We start from the raw sequence: 19895 nt of genomic DNA, 5'->3' as shown, positions 1-19895 counted from the left end.
TCCAGGGATTTTGGATGGAAGAACCTGTAAAATAAGGGGGGAATAAAAACAAGAAGAAAAAACACAGTTAAAGAAAAGCCAGAAAATATAAAATCAGAGAACACTAAGAAACATACTGGTACAGTACAAAGAATATTGAATCTAAAGGGACAGAAAATATATCTGAATCTTGCTTCCATCATTTATCTTTCCTGTGTGAACATGAGGAAGTTATTGAACATTTTTGGACTTCTGTTTCTCTACATGTACAATGATAAGGTTGCAGGATATTATCTCTAAGGCCTTTAAATCCATGATGTATGTAACTGAGAAAATACAGTTGAAGAAAATTAGAGTAATAAGAGTTTGTGAATAGACCAGTTGGCAGGAAAATTCTGTAGGCATACTCAGAAAATTGAGGATATAAATATTAAATTGAGTTGGAGGAAGAACTTCTTACATAAGACAACTGATGGAAGAGTGTTAGGATTACTAGGTGAGAATTCAGGTTGTCGGGACAATTACAAGGTGAGAACTCAGGTTGACTTGATAGTTCTCTGGCTCAGATTCTTAAGAGGAGCAAGGTCATTGGTTGGAGTACTTCCTCCCAGAAGCCCTTGCATTATCCCACACCCATTCTCTGGGAGGATAAAAGAGGCAACATTGGGCCTGGACAAGCAGTCTGGACTGGGGAAGGACAAGAGCAGGGGGAGATTCAGAGCCAGGATTCAGGAAGAAGAAGAGGCTGGCTGGAGGCTCCAGAAGCCTCCCAAGAAACCTGCTCATAGAGGAAAAGATTATACAGAAAAGAAACCTCCTCCCAAAGAAGGATCACAACTGAGAGAGGATCAGAACTTTACAATCAACTGAGAGACGATCAGAACTTTACAGAAGAGGAATTTGGACTGAAGGAAAAGTGAAAGAATAAATGTTTGAAAGAACAGATAAATGCATGAAACACAGACCATTGTGGGAAGATCAGAGAGACAATGAGATGTATGGGAGAGAGGAGAGAGAAGGGAGATAAATAAAATTGATCCATAAAGCACTTTCAGATATATAAAACATTCTGTATTATAACTCCTGATTAGACTGTTGGCTACTACTAGCATATAGAAAAGGAGCAGCTTACTGAAGTAAAAGGACATTGGCCTTGGGGTCCAAAGGCTGAGCTTTAATTTCTACTTCTGACTCTCACAAGTTATGTGAGATTGGTAAAGTCACTTAATTTTTCTGTGCCTCAGTTTCCTCTTTAAAAAATGGAATATATCTCATACTGTTTATGTCATAGGATTGTTAGAATGTAATAGCTATGCAAAATTCAAAAGAGATATATATATATGTGAATTATTATTATGACAAATGATTTAATTAATAAATTAATTTAATTAATAATGGTAAATATTTTATAATAATTTAATTTTAATTAAAATAAAAATGATATATGTGTTATCTTCCATTATCAGAATATGAACCCTTTTAGAGCAGTGACTGTCTTGCTTTCTTATTTAATTTCCAGAATATCAAAACTTTTTTTGTATATAACAAATTCTTGGTAAATACTTTTTCATTTATTTAGTAATTATTAATTCCTCCAAAGAAGGATAGGTCTATTCATCTTTGTATCATCCAGGTTACCAGGTACCTGTATACAGCACTCACTGTGTATACAGTAAATAAATGTAATTTGTTTGTGAAATAAAATGAATAAATATGTTTACTAGGCTTTTGCTTTATATCACCATTTAGAGAGCTGACTTCTGTATCATGTAGACCTAATTAATTGAGTCTTTACTCTAACACATACGAACCCTGTCATTCTGGGTAAATCACTAACCCTATCCTTGTCTCCAGAAAAGTCTCTAAGACTCTTAAATTGCAAAATAAAATTAATGAACTTTGGTAAAGGGTACTTTCTCATTGGAAATTTCATGGAAAAGTGGAAAAACTAATATCTCTACAATCAAAATATTTCTGTTTCTTCCCCAATGTATGATCTTAGGCAACTTATTGACCCTCTCTTAGCCTAAGTTTTCTCCCCTGTAAAATAATGGGGTTGAACTGGATGGACTCTAGGGCCCCTTCAGTCATTCTATGTTCCTATAATCACATGAAATCATGGCTCTGATCCAAAAAAAGAGTTCTGTCACAAACTATGATTGTGATATCTATTGATCCATTTAATCAGTATGCTAAATTATTTTTTAAAAAGATGCTTTTGGTCTTACTTCCATGACTACTTTGTGTATATGTCACATTTGTTTAGGAACTATAAAAGCATGTCTAAGTAAAATTCAATAATTGTTATTGATCAGAAGTCAAATACCAAAGACTGGAGCTTTTATGTAATGATGCTTCTAACCTTACATGCTTCTATAGATACTAGGGTACCTAAAATTCTCTTTCAGAAATGAGTGATATGAGAATATTTCCCTTGGCTACTAATTTTTTGAGAAGTGATCTTCACAAGTATTATCTTCATGCACACTAACTAGACTAAAGGTCTTTGTTTTATAAATTCATGTTTAGGTGAGGACATATATGATCTGCTAAGAAGTAACATTGTTACATTTCTTTACAGAACCAGACAAATCTCTTATTACGAACGAGCCCTCTTTTCAAATTGCAATTCAGGATGTACATGTTCTAAGACAGAATGGGATCCTATATGTGGAGAAAATGGAATCACCTATGTATCTGCTTGTCTTGCTGGTTGCCAAACTTCTACTGGAAATGGAAAAAACACTGTAAGTAATTTATCTAGCTTAATTATGTATCCATATTCTGATGGTAGTTGATAGCTACATCAATTAGGGGATTTGAAAGACTGTGGAGGAACAAATCACTAAACTAGATTTAGATCTCCCTTTTATCTTAGGCTCCCTCCTATGTCATGGAAACAGGAAAAATGTTGCCACAGCTAAAGAAAATATAACAGGGATTGTCAAAGTGACTTGGGGGGGGGGGACAGATTTTGTACAGACAAGTGGTCCATTCCATTGAGATATGCAGAGGAAATAAATGTTCATAAAACCCAAAATGGGTGAAAGTGAGGACTACAACTGATACTCCTTTCTCTCTCACTCCTAATGGTTTGTAACTGAAGATATTAAATATTTCCTAACTTACTCAATTCCATGCTCTGACATTGGAATAGGAGTCATAAACATTATATAGAATCCAAGAGAACAAAATTTTCTTCAATGCATACCCCCCAAATCTACTTTTGGAGTCATTGGTTTTGTTAAATACCATTTAGATCAAAGAATATCTATTGGACACCTAGTTTGGGTATTTTACAAAATACCAAACCAATATTAAATACCAATGCCACAAAATTCAAAAACTCTATTTAGGAGAATACACTTATAGGTAGCCAATAAATAACAATGTAAGTTAGCATAAGGTGAATATTAAATGAGTAGTATAGACAATGCATATATTATTATTATTAATTTACAGGAGAAAATAATCACCAATAGCTGGAATAGATGGAGAAGGCTTGTGAAAAGACATGGGATATATTTAGGATTTATGAGAATTATAAGACATAAATTAACAAAGGACAAGTGAAGAGCATTTCAATTAGGAAATATAATAAAAAATATAATAAAAAGAGCAGGGGACTAGTAGAAATCCTATAATTAGTATAAGCTTCCTGCCTAGTGAAGTGTCCTGATGAGAGAGAACCTTATTTGTAGAGGTTCAATCTTTCTAGTTTCAGCAATAAGAAAGGTGTTAGATAAGGTTTTAGTGTTTAGTGTTTAGATAGTGTTTAGACTAGGGCTTTTTAAACACTTTTTACTTGTGATCTTTTTTCACCCAAGAAATTTTTTTGTAACCTCGGGCATATAGTTATAAAAATAAGCATACAAATCAATCATTTACTGACAATAAATCATAAACTTATTTTAAAACAATTCTTTGCTACATACATAATTTTATCAACTATTAAGGAAAGCATAAATGCATACTAAAGAGACAGATGTGTTTGTTTATTTTTATATAAAGAACTAAATCATAGCAAAATAGTTGATATCCTTTACTGTGGCCAAATTTTTCATGATTCCTACATTCAATTAAGCCATCCTTATATGGGGTTTGGTTCCATAATATAAGAAGTGTAGGATATGCCAAGTAAACTACTGTGACCTGTAATTCTTTCTCAACAATATTATACAGTCTCATTCATTCTAAATTTAATCTCTTTGCAAGGAGAGGATAGTGGAAAGATGGAAGAGTAGGTCAGAAAATTCCAACCTCCACTATAAACAAGACAAAATAATGCCTCCGGGTGAATGTAGAGCAGTAAAAATCAGCAAGAGTTAGAGCAGAATGATAATCTTACTGGGACAACTGGAGAAAATCTGAAGAAAGAACTCAGGATGGAGATTTGGCCTAAGCGAATTGAAAGCACATCTATGTTAGTTCTGCTGTGAGGAAGCAGTGAGCCCTTGGGCTAACTAAGTTGGGATATAACATAAACTTCATGCACACATATTTCCATGTCCTAGAAAGTGTGAGGAATTGAGCATCTGAACAGGTAAAGATTGAGGGAACATCTTCTGATAAAGGATGCCATACCCAGATGTGCTGCTGAGATTTCACCCTGGGTAAGAGACTTGGCCCAGTGAGTATAGAGGCAGTAAGTCAGGACACTGTTGGATGAAACACTTAAATTAGTGCTAAATTCTTAGTTTCAGTTCCAGGCCAGAGGGAAGAACTGAAGCTTATAGCCACTAGAGGGTTGTCAGAAAGCAAAGTATTTCCAGCATAGCATGGAAAGAAAGAAAGGGGACCACCTATGTTTAAGAGAGGGAAATGAAGACAGAGATTTTGCCCAGGACAAAGTTTAAAAATATCAATAAGAAGGACCTCAGTCCAGAGGTAACATCCCCCACACTGTAGGATGAGAGGTGATTATGATAAATTCATATAAATAAAACAATAAAAAATGAGTAAACAAAGGAGAAAGAACCCAATCACAGACAGTTACTATGAGAATGAAAAAGATTGGGATTCATCTTCAGAAGAAGATATTGAAGCAAGGGGGGAAAGCCTCTCTTGCCCCCAAAAGTAGCATCAAATGGTTACTTGCCCAAAAAGAATTCATAGAAGAACTCAAAAAATACCATTACAATCAAATAAGAGAAATTGGACAAAATTTTAAAAAATAAGAAAAATCTGAGAAAAGCAAAGTTATGAAACAAAGTCAACCAACTGGAAAAGAAAATACAGAATCTTAATATAGAAAGTAAACCATGTGTCTAAAATTGTCATTGGTAATTATATAGTTTGAAATAAAGATTGGGGGTAGAACTGAATATGTGATTCTAAAAAGCAAAACTGTACGGGAAAAAAGGTAAAAAGAGGAATTATCTCATACAAATGAGATGTGAGAGGAAGAACTAATTTAGTGGAATTAGTTTGAAAGGAGGGCTGATAGTTCTGGAACCCTGTTCTCATCAGGAAACAATACATATGTATCTAGAAAGTTATAAAAATATTCTAAATTCAGAAAGAAATGGAAGGGTGTGAGGATAGGAAGTGGGGAAGGGATAAGAGAGTGCTTTTAGAGGGAATCCTACTCACATAATATCAGGGTTAAAGACAGAACAACATATATATTTAGAAGAATAGAAAAGTCTACTCTGTTTATAAAGAAATAAGAGGGTGAGGGAATAGGATTAGGGAGGATATGTAGGTTAACAGAAATGAGATAAAGAATAAACACCACATATATTTAAAAGCTTATAACATTCTAAATTTAGTGAGAATCAAGAGGGTAAGGGGACAGAATAGGGGGAAGTGATCATGGAAGATTTCTCAAAGAGGTTTCTCATTCATTGATTAAAAAAAAAAAAAAAAAAAAAAGAATTATGATACAAGGCCAATCAAAGATCCCTAAGACATTCCACTAGAAATTGATGATTAATAGACTATTGGACCACTATTGACTAGTCTAAAGTCTTCTAGCCCCTTTTGGGTAGTTTTTAATCTAGATAACCAGACTTGACCTTGACACATACCTCTCATACTAATGTTAAAGAACAACATTAGGACAATGATTTTCATTCTTAGTTATCTATCTATCTATCTATCTATCTATCTATCTATCTATCTATCTATATGAATTTCCATGACCTATAATCATCATATTAGAAAGGGAAATGTGATTTAATCTTGAGGAACATAGATTTCTTCTTGTGGATGGCAATGTCCTTTTCTAGATGTTCATTAATCATGCCTTTAATAGTACATCAAAGTTGAAATCATACCCCCAAGGGCTGCAATTTATGGATTTCTCTTCTAATTTTTTTGAAAACCAGTGCATTGGCCCTTCCATAGTCCTATGTTGCTTTTCCCATTCTACAATATCTTTCAAGGAGCACTGACAATGGTTCAAAGATGAGACCTACCAGTTCTCTCAGCACTTTTGAATGTATTAATTTTAAACTCGATTACTTGAATTCATGAATAGTTGCTAAATCCTCTGCCACTATCTTCTATTCATCTTAAGTTCCAATTCCCTATATCATATTTTATCTGTGCTTTTGATTACAGTGATCTATCTCATACTTATTATAATTATTTTATCCATTCCTAGGAGTAGAGACCTCCTCATTCCAATATATTTTTAACAACAACAATTTTTTTTTTTTTGCTGTCCTTTCCTTTCCTCACAACCTTTAGCTCATTCTGAGCTTTAATACTGTTAATACTGTTTTTAAAGAATCATGTTATACACACACACACACACACACACACACACACACACATAATTTCTATTGCCAGTCCCTGCTTCCATTTTCTGGGAACACTTTTTTTTTAATGGTACAATGAATATAATTTTTTTTTTAATTATAGCTTTTTATTTAAAAGACATATGCATAGGTAATTTTTCAGCATTGACAACTGCAAAACCTTTTTGTTTCAACTTTTCCCCTCCTTCCCCCCACCCTTTTCTGGGAACACTTTTAAAAATCTAAGATGGTCACTGATTTCCTTGTTAATCACATCACATTTATATATTGATAATAAAATAACATTCATTCAAAGGCATTTTTGAAACAATATTGCTGTTACTGTATACAATGTTCTGTTGTATAACCATATCAAGAAGGATCACAAGTATGGAATCTGTATGCCTGGGATAACATGTAACTCTGAACTTCTGTCTTTGATATCTTTTGTTTCCATCAGATACAGTCTTTACCACAATTTATTTATGGGCAGGGAAACTCTTCTTCTAGGCTTCTCTGTTCTCCTACTATGCAGGGATACTTTTGTGCTGCCTATTCTTTTTCTGAACTGCCCAGAGAGAGTTAGTAAAATCTTTCAGTAAAATAAAGCCTTTAAGTAAAATAAACTTCAAGCTTAGAATCTGCAAAACCTCTCCAGCACTATTGTCTTTAATAGGTTCTCAGGCAGCATTACACTCTTTCAGCAAAAATAAGCTAGTTGTACTAAACATAGGATTAGTAGAACTTCTCCAGATCTGTTTCTTTGGATGAGTTCTGCGGCTCAGAAAATAAATGTCAGTGCTAGAAAAGGTAAAAAGTTAGAACTTTTCCTCCTCACTGAGTTAGTAGGGTTGCAGCAAAAACTAAGGTCTTCTTGTGTTCCACTTCTGAGGATTCTTTTCAGTCCCACTCAAATGTCTGGTCTTATCTCTTTAAACAATAAAATTGTCCCATTTATAAAGGTGCAATATTTTCTATATGAATGAATCAACCAATATTTATTAAATGCCTATTATATGCCAAGCACCACACTAAAATCACGAATAGAAAAAAAGGCAAAAGATAAGCCCTACCCTAATACATAAGACAGGAAGGGAAGAGAGATGATAGTTGCAAAAGCAATCAAGGTCTTTGCTCAGAACCTTTGCTATTCCATATATTAGAAAGCCATGGGGGGGGGGGGGGAGATCTGAATTTTTGTAAAGACAGTCTTTTAATGTTTTTGTTTCTTTTTTTTGGTTTTGTTTTGTTTTGTTTTTTGCTGAAACAATTGGGGTTAAGTGACTTGCCCAGGATCATACAACAAGGAAGTATTAAATTGAACCAGGACCTCTGATTTCAGGGCTGGCACTCTAACCACTGTTCCATCTAGCTGCCCCAAGACAAAGTCTTTTATCCAAATTTCAGCATTCCCATTCTTACAGGGAATAGGGCTTTGTAGACCAATGATCTATTGTTTCAAAGTAAACAAATTTAGTTCTATTTTTGTTAAAATTGTTAAAATTCTTCTAGATTTATCATTTGCATTGTGTATTTATGTGTGTATACAGATATGAAACAAAGAAACAAAATCCCCCAAAAGCTACATGTGTACAGTAGATTTTAAAATTAAATATTATTTTTTCTTTTTATATAACTTACTGAAGCTTTTATTGTTCTGTTCCAGATATTTTACAATTGTACCTGTGTAGGAATTACAGAATCTAAATCAGGAAATTCCTCAGGAATGGTGGGCAGATGTGAAAAAGATGATGAATGTTCAAAAATGTTTCTATATTTCCTGATAATATCAGTCATCACTTCCTATACTTTATCTGTAGGTGGAATACCTGGTTATATATTGCTTCTGAGGTGAATACAAATACTTATTTTTAATATAAAATTTGATATAATGCTACAGAGAGGAGAGATCTCATCAGCTGCTAAAATATAGGATTATTAGCACAATATAAGTAAAATTGGACCAATGTTAATGTGATGAATGTATGATTTTACTAAACACAGGCTAGAAATAATAACAAATATGGTCCAACCAATTTGGGGTACAAATATTATTTTCTTTTATTTCTTTAGTAATAATGGATAAGGCATGTTTTATATTTTTAAAAAACTCTCAAAAAAGATAGAGATAATGGATGGACCTGTCATTTCATTGATATAGGGAAATACTAGGTCAAGAAATTCCCATTAGTAATGCAAGTTGTCATCTTCTCTACAATGTATGATTTTAGACATTTACTTCAATCACAGAAAGATTGTCTTACTCAAGGTCACATAATCAATACTGTAGTAATAAAGTACTGGAATAGAATAAGGAATATCTGAACCTTAATATGACCTCAAACACTTCGTTGTGACTTTATCAAATCCCTTAATACCTATATATTTTAGTTTCCTTATCCATAAAATGGAAATAATCATATGTAAAACTAACAACTTAAATTTTTTCAACTCTTTGGGATACTAATGATTATAATCATCAAAATACAAATTAACTCACAATTTAAAATTTCCAGTCCCTTTACCTCTCTAAAGATAGTCTTAACAACAATTATGAGGCAATATCAGTCTTTTCAGCATCATACAACAATACTGCATAATAAGGCATTCTTAATTTTGTCTTTTGCTCATAAAGATAACAAGATAGTAGTTTCTAAAATATTGTTAATTAATAAGAAATTCTTATTTATTGCTTTTAAAATGGAATTATCTATTTCAAAACTCCTTAAATGATATGCAGTGATAGTAGATGCAAATTAAACATTTTTCTTGCATGAACCTATATAGGCTTATTTGAATATAACAATAAGTGAAAATTCAGATCACAAAATATACCAATATTATTTGATATTTATTAAATGAGTGATTGTATTTCATATAAATGTGTTGTAGTTTATTTTTACATAGCAATGTTTATTAATAGTTATTTCTTAGGTGTAATCTTATATTTTCATTAACTATGCCTTTATTATTTTTAGGTCTATTAAACCACATTTTAAGTCTTTTGCCTTGGGAATCTACACTTTGGCAGTAAGAGTCTTTGGTAAGTATAACTTGTACTTCATTTTATTTATTTTTAAATATAATGTTATTTTCCCATTACATTTAAAATTTTATCAGTCATTTTGCAAGAATATGTTCCAAAGTTTTTTTTCCCTTCCCTCTCTTCCCCTCTTCCAGAGATGGTAGATTATATTTTATTCATATGCTATGCTATCATGCAAAACATATCTCCACATCATTCAAAACTGTAAAAGAAGAAACAGATCAAGAGGAAAAAAAATGCAAAAGATTAAAGTGAAAAAAAATGTTTTCATCTGCATTCTGAATCCATCAATTCTTTATTTGGTTATGGATAAATTTTCCTTCTTGAATGCTTTGTACTTGACTTAACTTGTGTGGCTGAGAAAGAGTCAATCCTAGATGACCACCATACAATGTTGCTGATACTATGTGCAATGTTTTCCTAGTTTTCCTCATTTCACTACAATAGCTCAAGCAAGTCTTTGCAGGTTTTTCTGAAATCTGCTTGTTCTTTTTGCATAAAAATATTCTATTGCATTCATATACCACAAATTATTTAGCTATTCTCCATTTGATAGGCATCTCGTTAATTTGCAATATTTTGGGAAATGGGTACTATAAATATTTTTGGCACATTTAGTTCCTTTTATGTCTTTTATGATCTCTTGATATATAGACCTAGTAGTGGTACTTCAAAGAGTACACAGAACTTAGTTGCTCTTTTGGCATAGTTTCAAATTAGTCACAACTCCAACATTGCATTAGTGTCCCAATTTCCCTACAGCCTCTGCAACATTTATCATTTTCCTTTTTTCAGATTGGCCAATCTGGTAATTGTGCAGTGGTATATTAGAGTTGTTTTAATTTAATATTTTAAAATTATTTAGACATAACTGTATTTATATGAAAATGATTTTGTAGCTATGTTCATATATATAGTTTATAGCTTGTCTTGGTAAGTAGAGTATTTTACATTATTTCCAATTCTATCTCTTGTTGATGGGCTTTGGAGGTCCTACAAGGAAATATTGAAGACTTATGTGTGTTTCTCTTATATCCTGCAAGTTGTTAATTACTTCAAGTAATTTTAGTTGATGTGCAAAGTATGATAGTTTTGCTTCCTCATTGCCTATTCTAATTCTATTTTTTTCCTTAATTCTAAAAATTTCTAGTTACATTGATTAATAGTGGTGGTAATGGGCATCCCTGTTTTACCCCTTGATCTTACTGGGATAGCTTTTAGCTTATCTGTATTACACATAATTTGTGCTGATGATTTTAGATATAGACTGTTTATCATTTTGAGGACCATACTCTCTATTCCTCTACTCTAGTATTTTTAATAGGAATGGATATTGTATTTTGCCAAAAGTTTTTTTTTTTCAGAATCTATTGAGATAATCATGATTTTGGTGGGTTTTCTTATTGATATAGTCAGTCAGTTATGTTGCTAGATTTCCTAATAATGAATCAACTTTACATTCCTGGTATAAATCACACTGGGACACATTATATAATCCTCATAATGTATTGCTGTAATCACCTTCTTAGTATTTTGTTCAAAATTGTTGCATCCATATTCATTTGGAAATTGGTCTATACTTTTCTTTCTCTTTTTTAGCTCTTGCTGGTTTAGGTATCAGCACCATATTTGTATCATAAAGGTAGTTTATTCAAGCTTTTTCTTTGCCTATTTTCTCAAATAGTTCATATTATACTGAAATTAATTTTTCTTTAAAGGTTTGGTACAATTCACTTATGAATCCATCTGGCTCTGAGAATTTTCCCTAGGGAATTCATTAGTGGATTATACAATTTTTTTTTTTTTGTAATGTGGAATTATTTAGTCATTCTATCACTTGATCTGTTAATCAAGGTAAGTTATATTTTCTTAAATATTCATTGATTTCACTCAGATTGTCAGATTTGTCAGCATTTAATTGGGCAAATTATTTCCTGATTATAGCTTTAATTTCTTCTTCACTGATGGCTATTTTACCCATTTCATTTTTGATACTGGATATTTGATTTTCTTTTTTTTTTTAATTCGATTAATCAATGGTTTATATCTCTTTTTTTTGTATGAAAACAGTACCTAGATTTGTTTATTAGCTTAATTGCTACTGTTGTTTTTTTTTTTTCCTTTCAATCTTATTAATCTCATTTTTAATTTTCAGTATTTCCAATTTTGTGGTTAACTGGACATTTTTTGCTTGTTTGTTTTTCAAATTTTCTTAATTGCATTCCTCATTCATTGGTCTGTTCTTCCATTTTGTTAATGTAAAAAGTTAGAGAAATATATTTTCTCCTAAGTATTTCTTTGATTGCATGTCATAAATTTAGAGATGTTAGCTCATCTTTGTCATTTTATTTAATTAAAATATTGATAATTTCTGTTTTACTATTTGACACATTTGTTCTTTAGCATTAAATTATTTAATTTCCAATTAATTTTTAATCTATCAGTTCATTGCCCTTTCCTGATTGTAATTTTTATTGCACATCCTGAGATGAGAAGAGTACATTTAATATTTCTGCTTTTTTACATTTTATTTCAAGGTTTTTATGTATTATTACATGGTCTATTTTTGTATAGGTGTCATATATTGCTGAGAAAAAAAGATATATTCTTTTTTCATTCCCATTAAGTTTTCATCAAAGTTCTGTCATATTTAACTTTTATAATACTCTTTTTACCTCCTTAATTTCTTCTTGTTTATCTTTGGTTGGATTTATCAAGTTCTGAGACAAGGCAGTTTATATTCCTCACTAGTATAATTTTGCTGCTTATTTCTTTTTTGTAACTCAGCTCATTATAGAATTTGGATGCTATACAACTTATCATATTTATGTTTGCTATTAATATTGTTTCATTGTTTTTGATACCCTTTAATAAGATGTAGTTTCTTTCCTTATTTCATTTAATTAAGTCTATTTTTGCTTTTTTTTTCTTTTTTGTGAGATCAGGATTGCTACTCCTTTTGTTACTTCAGCTGAAGCATGATAGATTCTGCTCCAGCTCATTACCTTGATCCTGTGTGCTTTTCTTTAATTTTAAGTATATTGCTTGTAAACAACATATTGTAGGATTCTGTTTTTTGATCCATTTTGCTATCCTCTTCTGTATTATGAGAGAATTCATCCTATTCACATTCACCATTATAATTATTATCTGGGTATTTCCCTCCATTCTTCTCCTCTTCCTGTTTGGCCTTTTCCTCCTTTTCTTCTTTCATACTTACCAGTGGGCTTTTGTTTATCACCTCCTCTCATCTGCCCTTTTTTCCATTAGTCCTCACCTCTTTCTTTACTTAATCTCCTCCCTACTATTTCCTCTTCAAGTAAAATAGATTTCTATATTCAACTGATTGTGTATAATTTTCCCTCTTTGAGCCAATACAGATGAGAGTAAGATTTAGGTGATGCTTATCACCCACCTTTACATCTTCCCCTCCACTGTAACAAGTGACTCATGCCTTTTCATATGAAATAATTTATATTGTTCTACCTCTCCTTTTCTTCTGCATTTAGTGTACTCATGTTTCTCATTCCTTAAATATTTACTTCATTCCCTCGAATTCCTCTAATAGCAGTACCCTCAATCTATGTATATTCCATCTAGTTATACTATGTGAATTAATTATTAAGAATTATAAGCATCATCTTCCTGTACAGATGTAAAATATTCAGCAATATTTTATCCCTTATATGTTCTGTTCCCTTTTTACCTTTTTGCTGCTCTTGAATCTTCATGTTGGAGATCAATTTTGGGGGTTAATTTTGATCTTATGAAAGCTTAAAATCTTTCTCTTTTGTTGAATGACCATTTTTCCCTTGAAGTGATATGCTTAATTTCACTGAGTAGTGATCCTTCATTCTGGTTCCTTTGTTATCTATAATCTCATGTTTCATGATCTCAGGTTATTTAATATTGCTGTTGCCAGATCAATATAAACCTGATTGTGGCTAAACAATATTTGAAGTTTTGGCAACTTGTATTATTTTTTCCATGACTTGACAATTCTGGAATTTGGCTATTATGTTACTTGGAATTTTCCTTTTGGTTTTTCTTTCCTGAGGTGATCAATGAATTCAGTAGATACTTTGAATGTCTATTTTGCCCTCTGATTCCAGGACACCAAGACCATTTACCTTGATCATTTTTAGGAAGATACTATCTAGATCCTCCTTTTGATTATGACTTTCAGGTCCCTTAGTGATTCTGATATTGTCTCTCCTAGGTCTATTTTCCAGGTCAATTTATTTATTTGTTTGTCTTCCCCAAGAAGTATTTTAAAACTTCTTCCATTTTTTTTTATTCTACAGAATTTGTTTGATTCTTGATGTCTGATTAGCTTCTACTTGCCCAATTCTAACTTTTAAAGTATTATTTTCCTCAATTAGTCTTTATACTTTCTCTTCTATTTGGCTAATTGTATTTTTTAAGGAGTTGCTTTCTTCACTAGCTTTTTGTATCTCCTTTTTCATTTTGCCAATTCTACTTTTTAATTGGCAGTTTTACAAGCTATTGTATCTTTTTCCATAATTATCTTTCATCACTTTCATTTCCCCCCCCCCCCAATCTTTCTTCAATCTCTCTTATGATATTTAAGTTTCATTTTGAGCTCTATTATGAGTGCTTTCTGGGTTTGAGATCATTTGCCCATTTTGAGATTTTTTCCCCCATAAGTATTTTGACATTGTTGTCATCTTCTGACATCTTCAGGTCTTACTTGTAACATGCTTTCTATAGTCAGATTTTTTGGGTTATTTTTTGATCTTCCTCCTCCTCTTTCTGGTCTTCTTCCTCCTTTTCAGCTCTTTTTTTCTCCCTCCTTCTTTTTCCTTCCCTCTGTCATCCCTCCTCCTCCTCTTCTCCTCCTCCCTCTTTTCTTTCTCTCTCTTTCATCTTTATTCTTTCTTTTAAAATTGAAGTCCAAGAAGGCAAAACATTCTCCAATTTATAAATTCTCATAGATATGAACACACATGTTTCAGATGAAGAAATTAAAACCATTTGTAGTCATATGAAAAAATGCTCTAAAATATTATTGCTCAGAGAAATGCAAACTAAGACAACTCTGAGGTAACACTATACACCTTTAAGATTGACTAATATGATAGGAAAAGATAATGATGAACGTTGGAAAGGATGTGGGAAAACTGGGACACTAATACATCAGTTCAATGATCCAATCATTCTGGAAAGCCATTTGGAACTATGTTCAAAGGACTATCAAACTGTGCACACCCTTTGTTTCATCTTTATTATGTCTGTATCCCAAAGAAATAATACAAAAAAGAAAAGGACCCACATGTGCAAAAATATTTGTAGCAGTCCTTTTTGTACTGGCAAGGAACTAGAAACCGAGTGGATACACATAAGTTGATTTGCTGAACAAGTTATGGTATACCAATGTTGTAGAATATTATTGTTCTATAAGAAATTATCAGCAGGATGATTTCAGAAAGGTTGGAGATATTTACATGACATGATGGTAAATGAAGTGTGTGGGAACCAAGAGAACTTTGTACAGTACAGCAACAACAAAATTATGGGACAATCAACTCTTATGGACGTGGCTCTTTTCAACAGTGAGATATTCAGGCCAATTTCAATAGATTTGTGAGGGAGAGAGTTATCTGTATCCATAAAGAAGACTGTTGAAACTGAATGTGGATCACAACATAGTATCTCACCATTTTTATTGTTTTCTTGCTTTTTATTTTCTTTTTCAATTTTTTTTCTTTTTGATCTGACTTGTCTTGTGCAGCATGATAATTATGGAAATATGTATAGAAGAATTGCACAATTTTAACATATATTGGAATATTTGTTATCTAAGAGAGAGTGGAGGAAAGGGAGGAAGAAAAACATTTGAAACATAAGGTTTTATAAGGATGAATGTTGAAAATTATCTATGCATATTTTTTCAAAATAAAAAGCTATTATTTAAAATATACTATCAAATTTGAAGTCTGTTCCCTGTATGGAAAGGGTATTATTAATAACTTAGGTTTCTGGTGCCAGTGATACATGCCATGATCATTTTTCTGGTGCTGGATGAACGTTTTCCTGAGGCCCATATGGACACTAGTATCTGGTTCTAGTTGAGGGCATGCAGTGAGCAGTAGATGCTGCTGTCTATAGGGGTCTAGCACTTTATATGATGCTGAGCTAGATTCCTAGACACCATCAGGTCTGATGTGTCCTGAGGCCATGCGGCTACATAGAGCTACATATTGGCAAAGTCTACACTCAGGACTCTGGATGATGTCTAATTGCCTGTGGCTATGCCTGATCACTTGGGGATTTCCAGGATCTAGAATCTGTAGGCTCTCCTTGTTTTACCAAGGTGCTGGCATTGGTCTGCTCTACCACCCTGGGGTTCAGGATCTTCTACTGATTTGATTAGGTGGCACTCATTGCTGGCTTGCAGGGGAGCTTCCTGTTTCAAACTGCACAGCCATCCCTATCCAACTGAGAGGAACATCTCCTGAGTATCCTTCAAGTTCCTGGAGTACAAGATTATTTCACCTTGTCTCCTTCCTGCTTCCACTACTCCAGGATATATCTTGAGGTGCTATTTTATGGGTGCTTAGAGCTGACCATTGGATAATTACAGAGTGATTCACTGCTTCCTCCATCACCTTGGTTCCTGGAAGTAGAATCTTTGTAGTACTTTTTTTTTTTTTTAAAGAATGTAAATGTTTTAAAAATATTTTGCTACAATAGATTTTGGTATATAACAATGTAAATGAGAAAAACAATATGTAAATTGGTCTCTTTACTTATTGACTTTTTCTTCCAAGTTTACCTATTCACCTTGCTGTCCTGTATATTCCTTTTCTTTCCTCTCTCCCTCTGGAATTATAAACCTGAACCTATCAGCTCCATTGTCTGTGGAAGCAGTGTGTTAGTCTCCTGTTCTATAGCCCCATTCACCCTCCCTATAATTTTTTAAACTAAAGTGACTTTATCTGATCATGATATCCCATTGTATATTTTCTGCCTATATCCTTGCTTCTTTGTAACTTTAGTACTTACCACTATACTAGGCAGTTAATAAATACTTTATTGCAAGCTGTCTTGCAAAATTGTCTTACAGGACTAGTTCAGTGACCACAATGAAAATTGACTCAGAACTTAATGCAATATTTATATTAAGCTGTCTTATATGTAGATTAAAGACAAATCTTGGCATATAGTAGTTATAGTTATAATCTAAATATTAAAAAATTAACAGGTGTTAGAAAGTAAAGATAAGTTATTAGGACTGACTCTGCATGAGAATATAAACAATCATCTACTTAAATTTTAGATATTTGAAGGGAGAAATTATTGTCTCCTTGAATCATCTGGTCAATTGTTTCAAATTCCATATCATAGTTTAGAATTAAAAAAATGACTTAAACTGTTCTTCAAATGTTTCAAAAAGAATCCAAGCAGCTAGCTGATATACTGGATAGTGAGCTGAACATGAAGGCAGTAAAATTTGTTTGCAAATGTGGCATCACAATTCTTGCTTTATCACCTTGGGTGATTCACCACCTCTGCCTTATTTTCCTCATCTATAAAATATAATGGATATAATAATAACAACTACCCAGGGCTGTTGTAAAGATCTCATGAAATAATGTTTATATTTTAATTTGCCATATATTTTTCCTTGCAGCAGGAATTCCAGCTCCAATATACTTTGGAGTGCTGATAGACACAACATGCCTTAAATGGGGAAGTAAAAAATGTGGATATCGAGGAGCCTGCAGATTATATGACTCTTATGGTTTTAGGTACCAATCCTATTGAATCAATGCTTTTTTAATAATATGGTTACTAATTTATAATCATTTTATGTGGCAAGTTATTCCATGATTTTGCACAGATTACATGACATCTGTTGTTTCATTTATAAGTCATAGAATGGAGTTTCCATGTTCAGGAATGAATTAACCTCATACATTGAAGTGACATACTCTTGGTTTATTTGAGTCTTTTTAGGCCATTGATAGTTTTGATTTTCATTATGATTGCTTAGGGCAGCCTTAATAAAAGAATAATTTGAGTCCACCCTTAAGAAAATAATTTACAACCTAAATTATTTAATAAACAACTTATGTAAGAATTATTTTACCACCTAAATATTTGGGAAATGGTAACTGAAGATAACACTACCAGAAGATCACTGTATTAGTAAAGTTGATTTCCTAGTTTACTTCCAAAGCTTTACAATCATATAATTAATATTATTAATTGGAAATAAGAATTACAATGTTAGATTAATTTACCTAATTTCAGATTAAGTAGTTGAGATAAAATAATAAAAATATTATTTTTTATTTCTTCTAGATACATATATCTGGGCTTAACTGTGCTATTGGGCACCATATCTATTTTTCTAAGTATTGCAATGCTTTTTGTTTTAAAGAGGAAGTCTGTTTCTAAAACTGAAAACCTTACAAACAATAATGAAGCCACACTGGAATCTACAAGTAGCAAGAAAGAACATCATACTAATAATGATCATATTTTTGAGACTCCTTATTGGCCTGGCAAAGAAACACAGCTTTAGAAAGAAGTAAATTTCTTGAGGGGAAAGACTATTGCATTTTTGGATCTATAGCTATAGTGATTAACACAGGTCTGGCATAGGTATGTAATAAATGTTTGATGATGGAATAATATCAATTTGGAGATAGTATTTTTCAACATTCAAGGCTGATTTGTGATATCTGTAACTCTTTTCATGTCAACATTTTCTCTATGCATAATTATAAATGTAAATATTGATTTAGATAATTTTGTGACACCAAATATAATAAGAATAATCTTTAGGAAATTCTGATGAGGAAGTGAAAAAGAAAACTTTTTCCTCTTAAAAAAACCCATGAAACTTTAATACATCAACTCTTACCCTGAGTCATTTATGCTTTCTGAATTTGGTTTTGTGCCTAAACAAAATTGATTAATTTCAAAAAGAACCTTTACTTTTAAATAATATTGCCTAATTTTAACTTGTGAAGTGTTTCATTAAGCTTTCCTTGCACATAACCCTAAAAATATATTTTGAAATTAAATTGAATTGAAATTTGATAAACAACTTGCTTTTTAAAATTGAAATGCACTTTTGAGATAACAGATAAAGAACTTCTTGCTAGTTTTCCACCCTTTCTACATCATTTCAATGACTACTTCAATTCAACAAACTATGATAAAATTTTTGAATTTTATTCCATTTGAATTATTTAAAATTGATATGTCAGTATCTGGTTGTAAAAATTTATTATTAATTATCATGCTGTCAACATACAAATACCTTTTTCATGAATCATTTTAAAAATTATTCATTTTAATAAATATTTCAACACAATGTTTTAAAATAAAAATGTTAACAGAATATTTAAAAGTAAATGTCATATATTTTGTTATAATTTATTAAAAATGTTCTTAAGCATTCTTTCCATTTAGTTCTTTATCTTTTCATTACTGTCACCAAGGCTTCTGCTATAGGAATGGAAAGACATAGATCTATTAGGTATAATACTAAGAAAACAATTTTCATTGGAAGATGGAAACCTATACTTTATTATTTCTATGATATATTTCCTTCTGAGATATAGTTGGCTTTGAAACTATATAAACTGTTATTTTGTCTTTTTCTTTTTATATAATAATGATTAATACGATTTTGAAAGATAATTAAATTTATATTCAGATGCTAAAAGTATGAAACACAAAAAAAATCATATCAGAGTTCTAAAAGTTTAAAAATCATTCTCATCTTCTCTCTGTCTTTCCCTCTATCTGTGTCTCTATTTCTATCTCTGTTTGTCTCTTTGTGTCTCTTTGTCTCTCTATCTCTCTGTCTTTGTCTCTTTCTCTGACTGTTCTCGCTGTTTCTCTCTGGCTCAGTCTCTGGCTCTGGGTCTCTGTCTCTCTCTCTCTTACACAGACATAAATACACACACATATACACACACACATTCTGTGTCTATAATCCATTTCTCCCTTTCCATTCAAGTATTTTTATGCCCAAGTCTGAGAAGTAGATAGTATTTTTAAGTTATGCCATGGAAAATATCAAAAACAAAATGACCTTTCTACTAAAATAGACAGATTATTTATATGATTTTTTTTTCAAATTTAAA

The 19895-nt window shown here is 31.9% G+C and overlaps 1 protein-coding gene across 3 annotated transcripts in view; it reads left to right on the top strand.

The window, feature by feature from the left end:
- SLCO1C1 (solute carrier organic anion transporter family member 1C1) overlaps positions 1-18984 on the top strand; it is a 156415-nt gene extending 137431 nt beyond the window's left edge. For all 3 annotated transcript variants that reach the window (XM_074268885.1, XM_074268887.1, XM_074268888.1), the window contains 5 exons: positions 2561-2726; positions 8389-8573; positions 9701-9765; positions 17423-17540; positions 18097-18984. In XM_074268885.1, the coding sequence (XP_074124986.1) occupies positions 2561-2726; positions 8389-8573; positions 9701-9765; positions 17423-17540; positions 18097-18319 (757 nt within the window). In that variant the 3' untranslated portion in view covers positions 18320-18984. The remainder of the gene's footprint in view (positions 1-2560; positions 2727-8388; positions 8574-9700; positions 9766-17422; positions 17541-18096) is intronic.
- Positions 18985-19895: the final 911 nt, after the last annotated feature.

This window comes from Sminthopsis crassicaudata, chromosome 5 (assembly GCF_048593235.1).
Source record: "Sminthopsis crassicaudata isolate SCR6 chromosome 5, ASM4859323v1, whole genome shotgun sequence".
NCBI classification, from domain to species: domain Eukaryota; kingdom Metazoa; phylum Chordata; class Mammalia; order Dasyuromorphia; family Dasyuridae; genus Sminthopsis; species Sminthopsis crassicaudata.
Note: the sequence above shows the minus strand (reverse complement) of the source record. Positions and strands in the feature narration are given on the sequence as shown.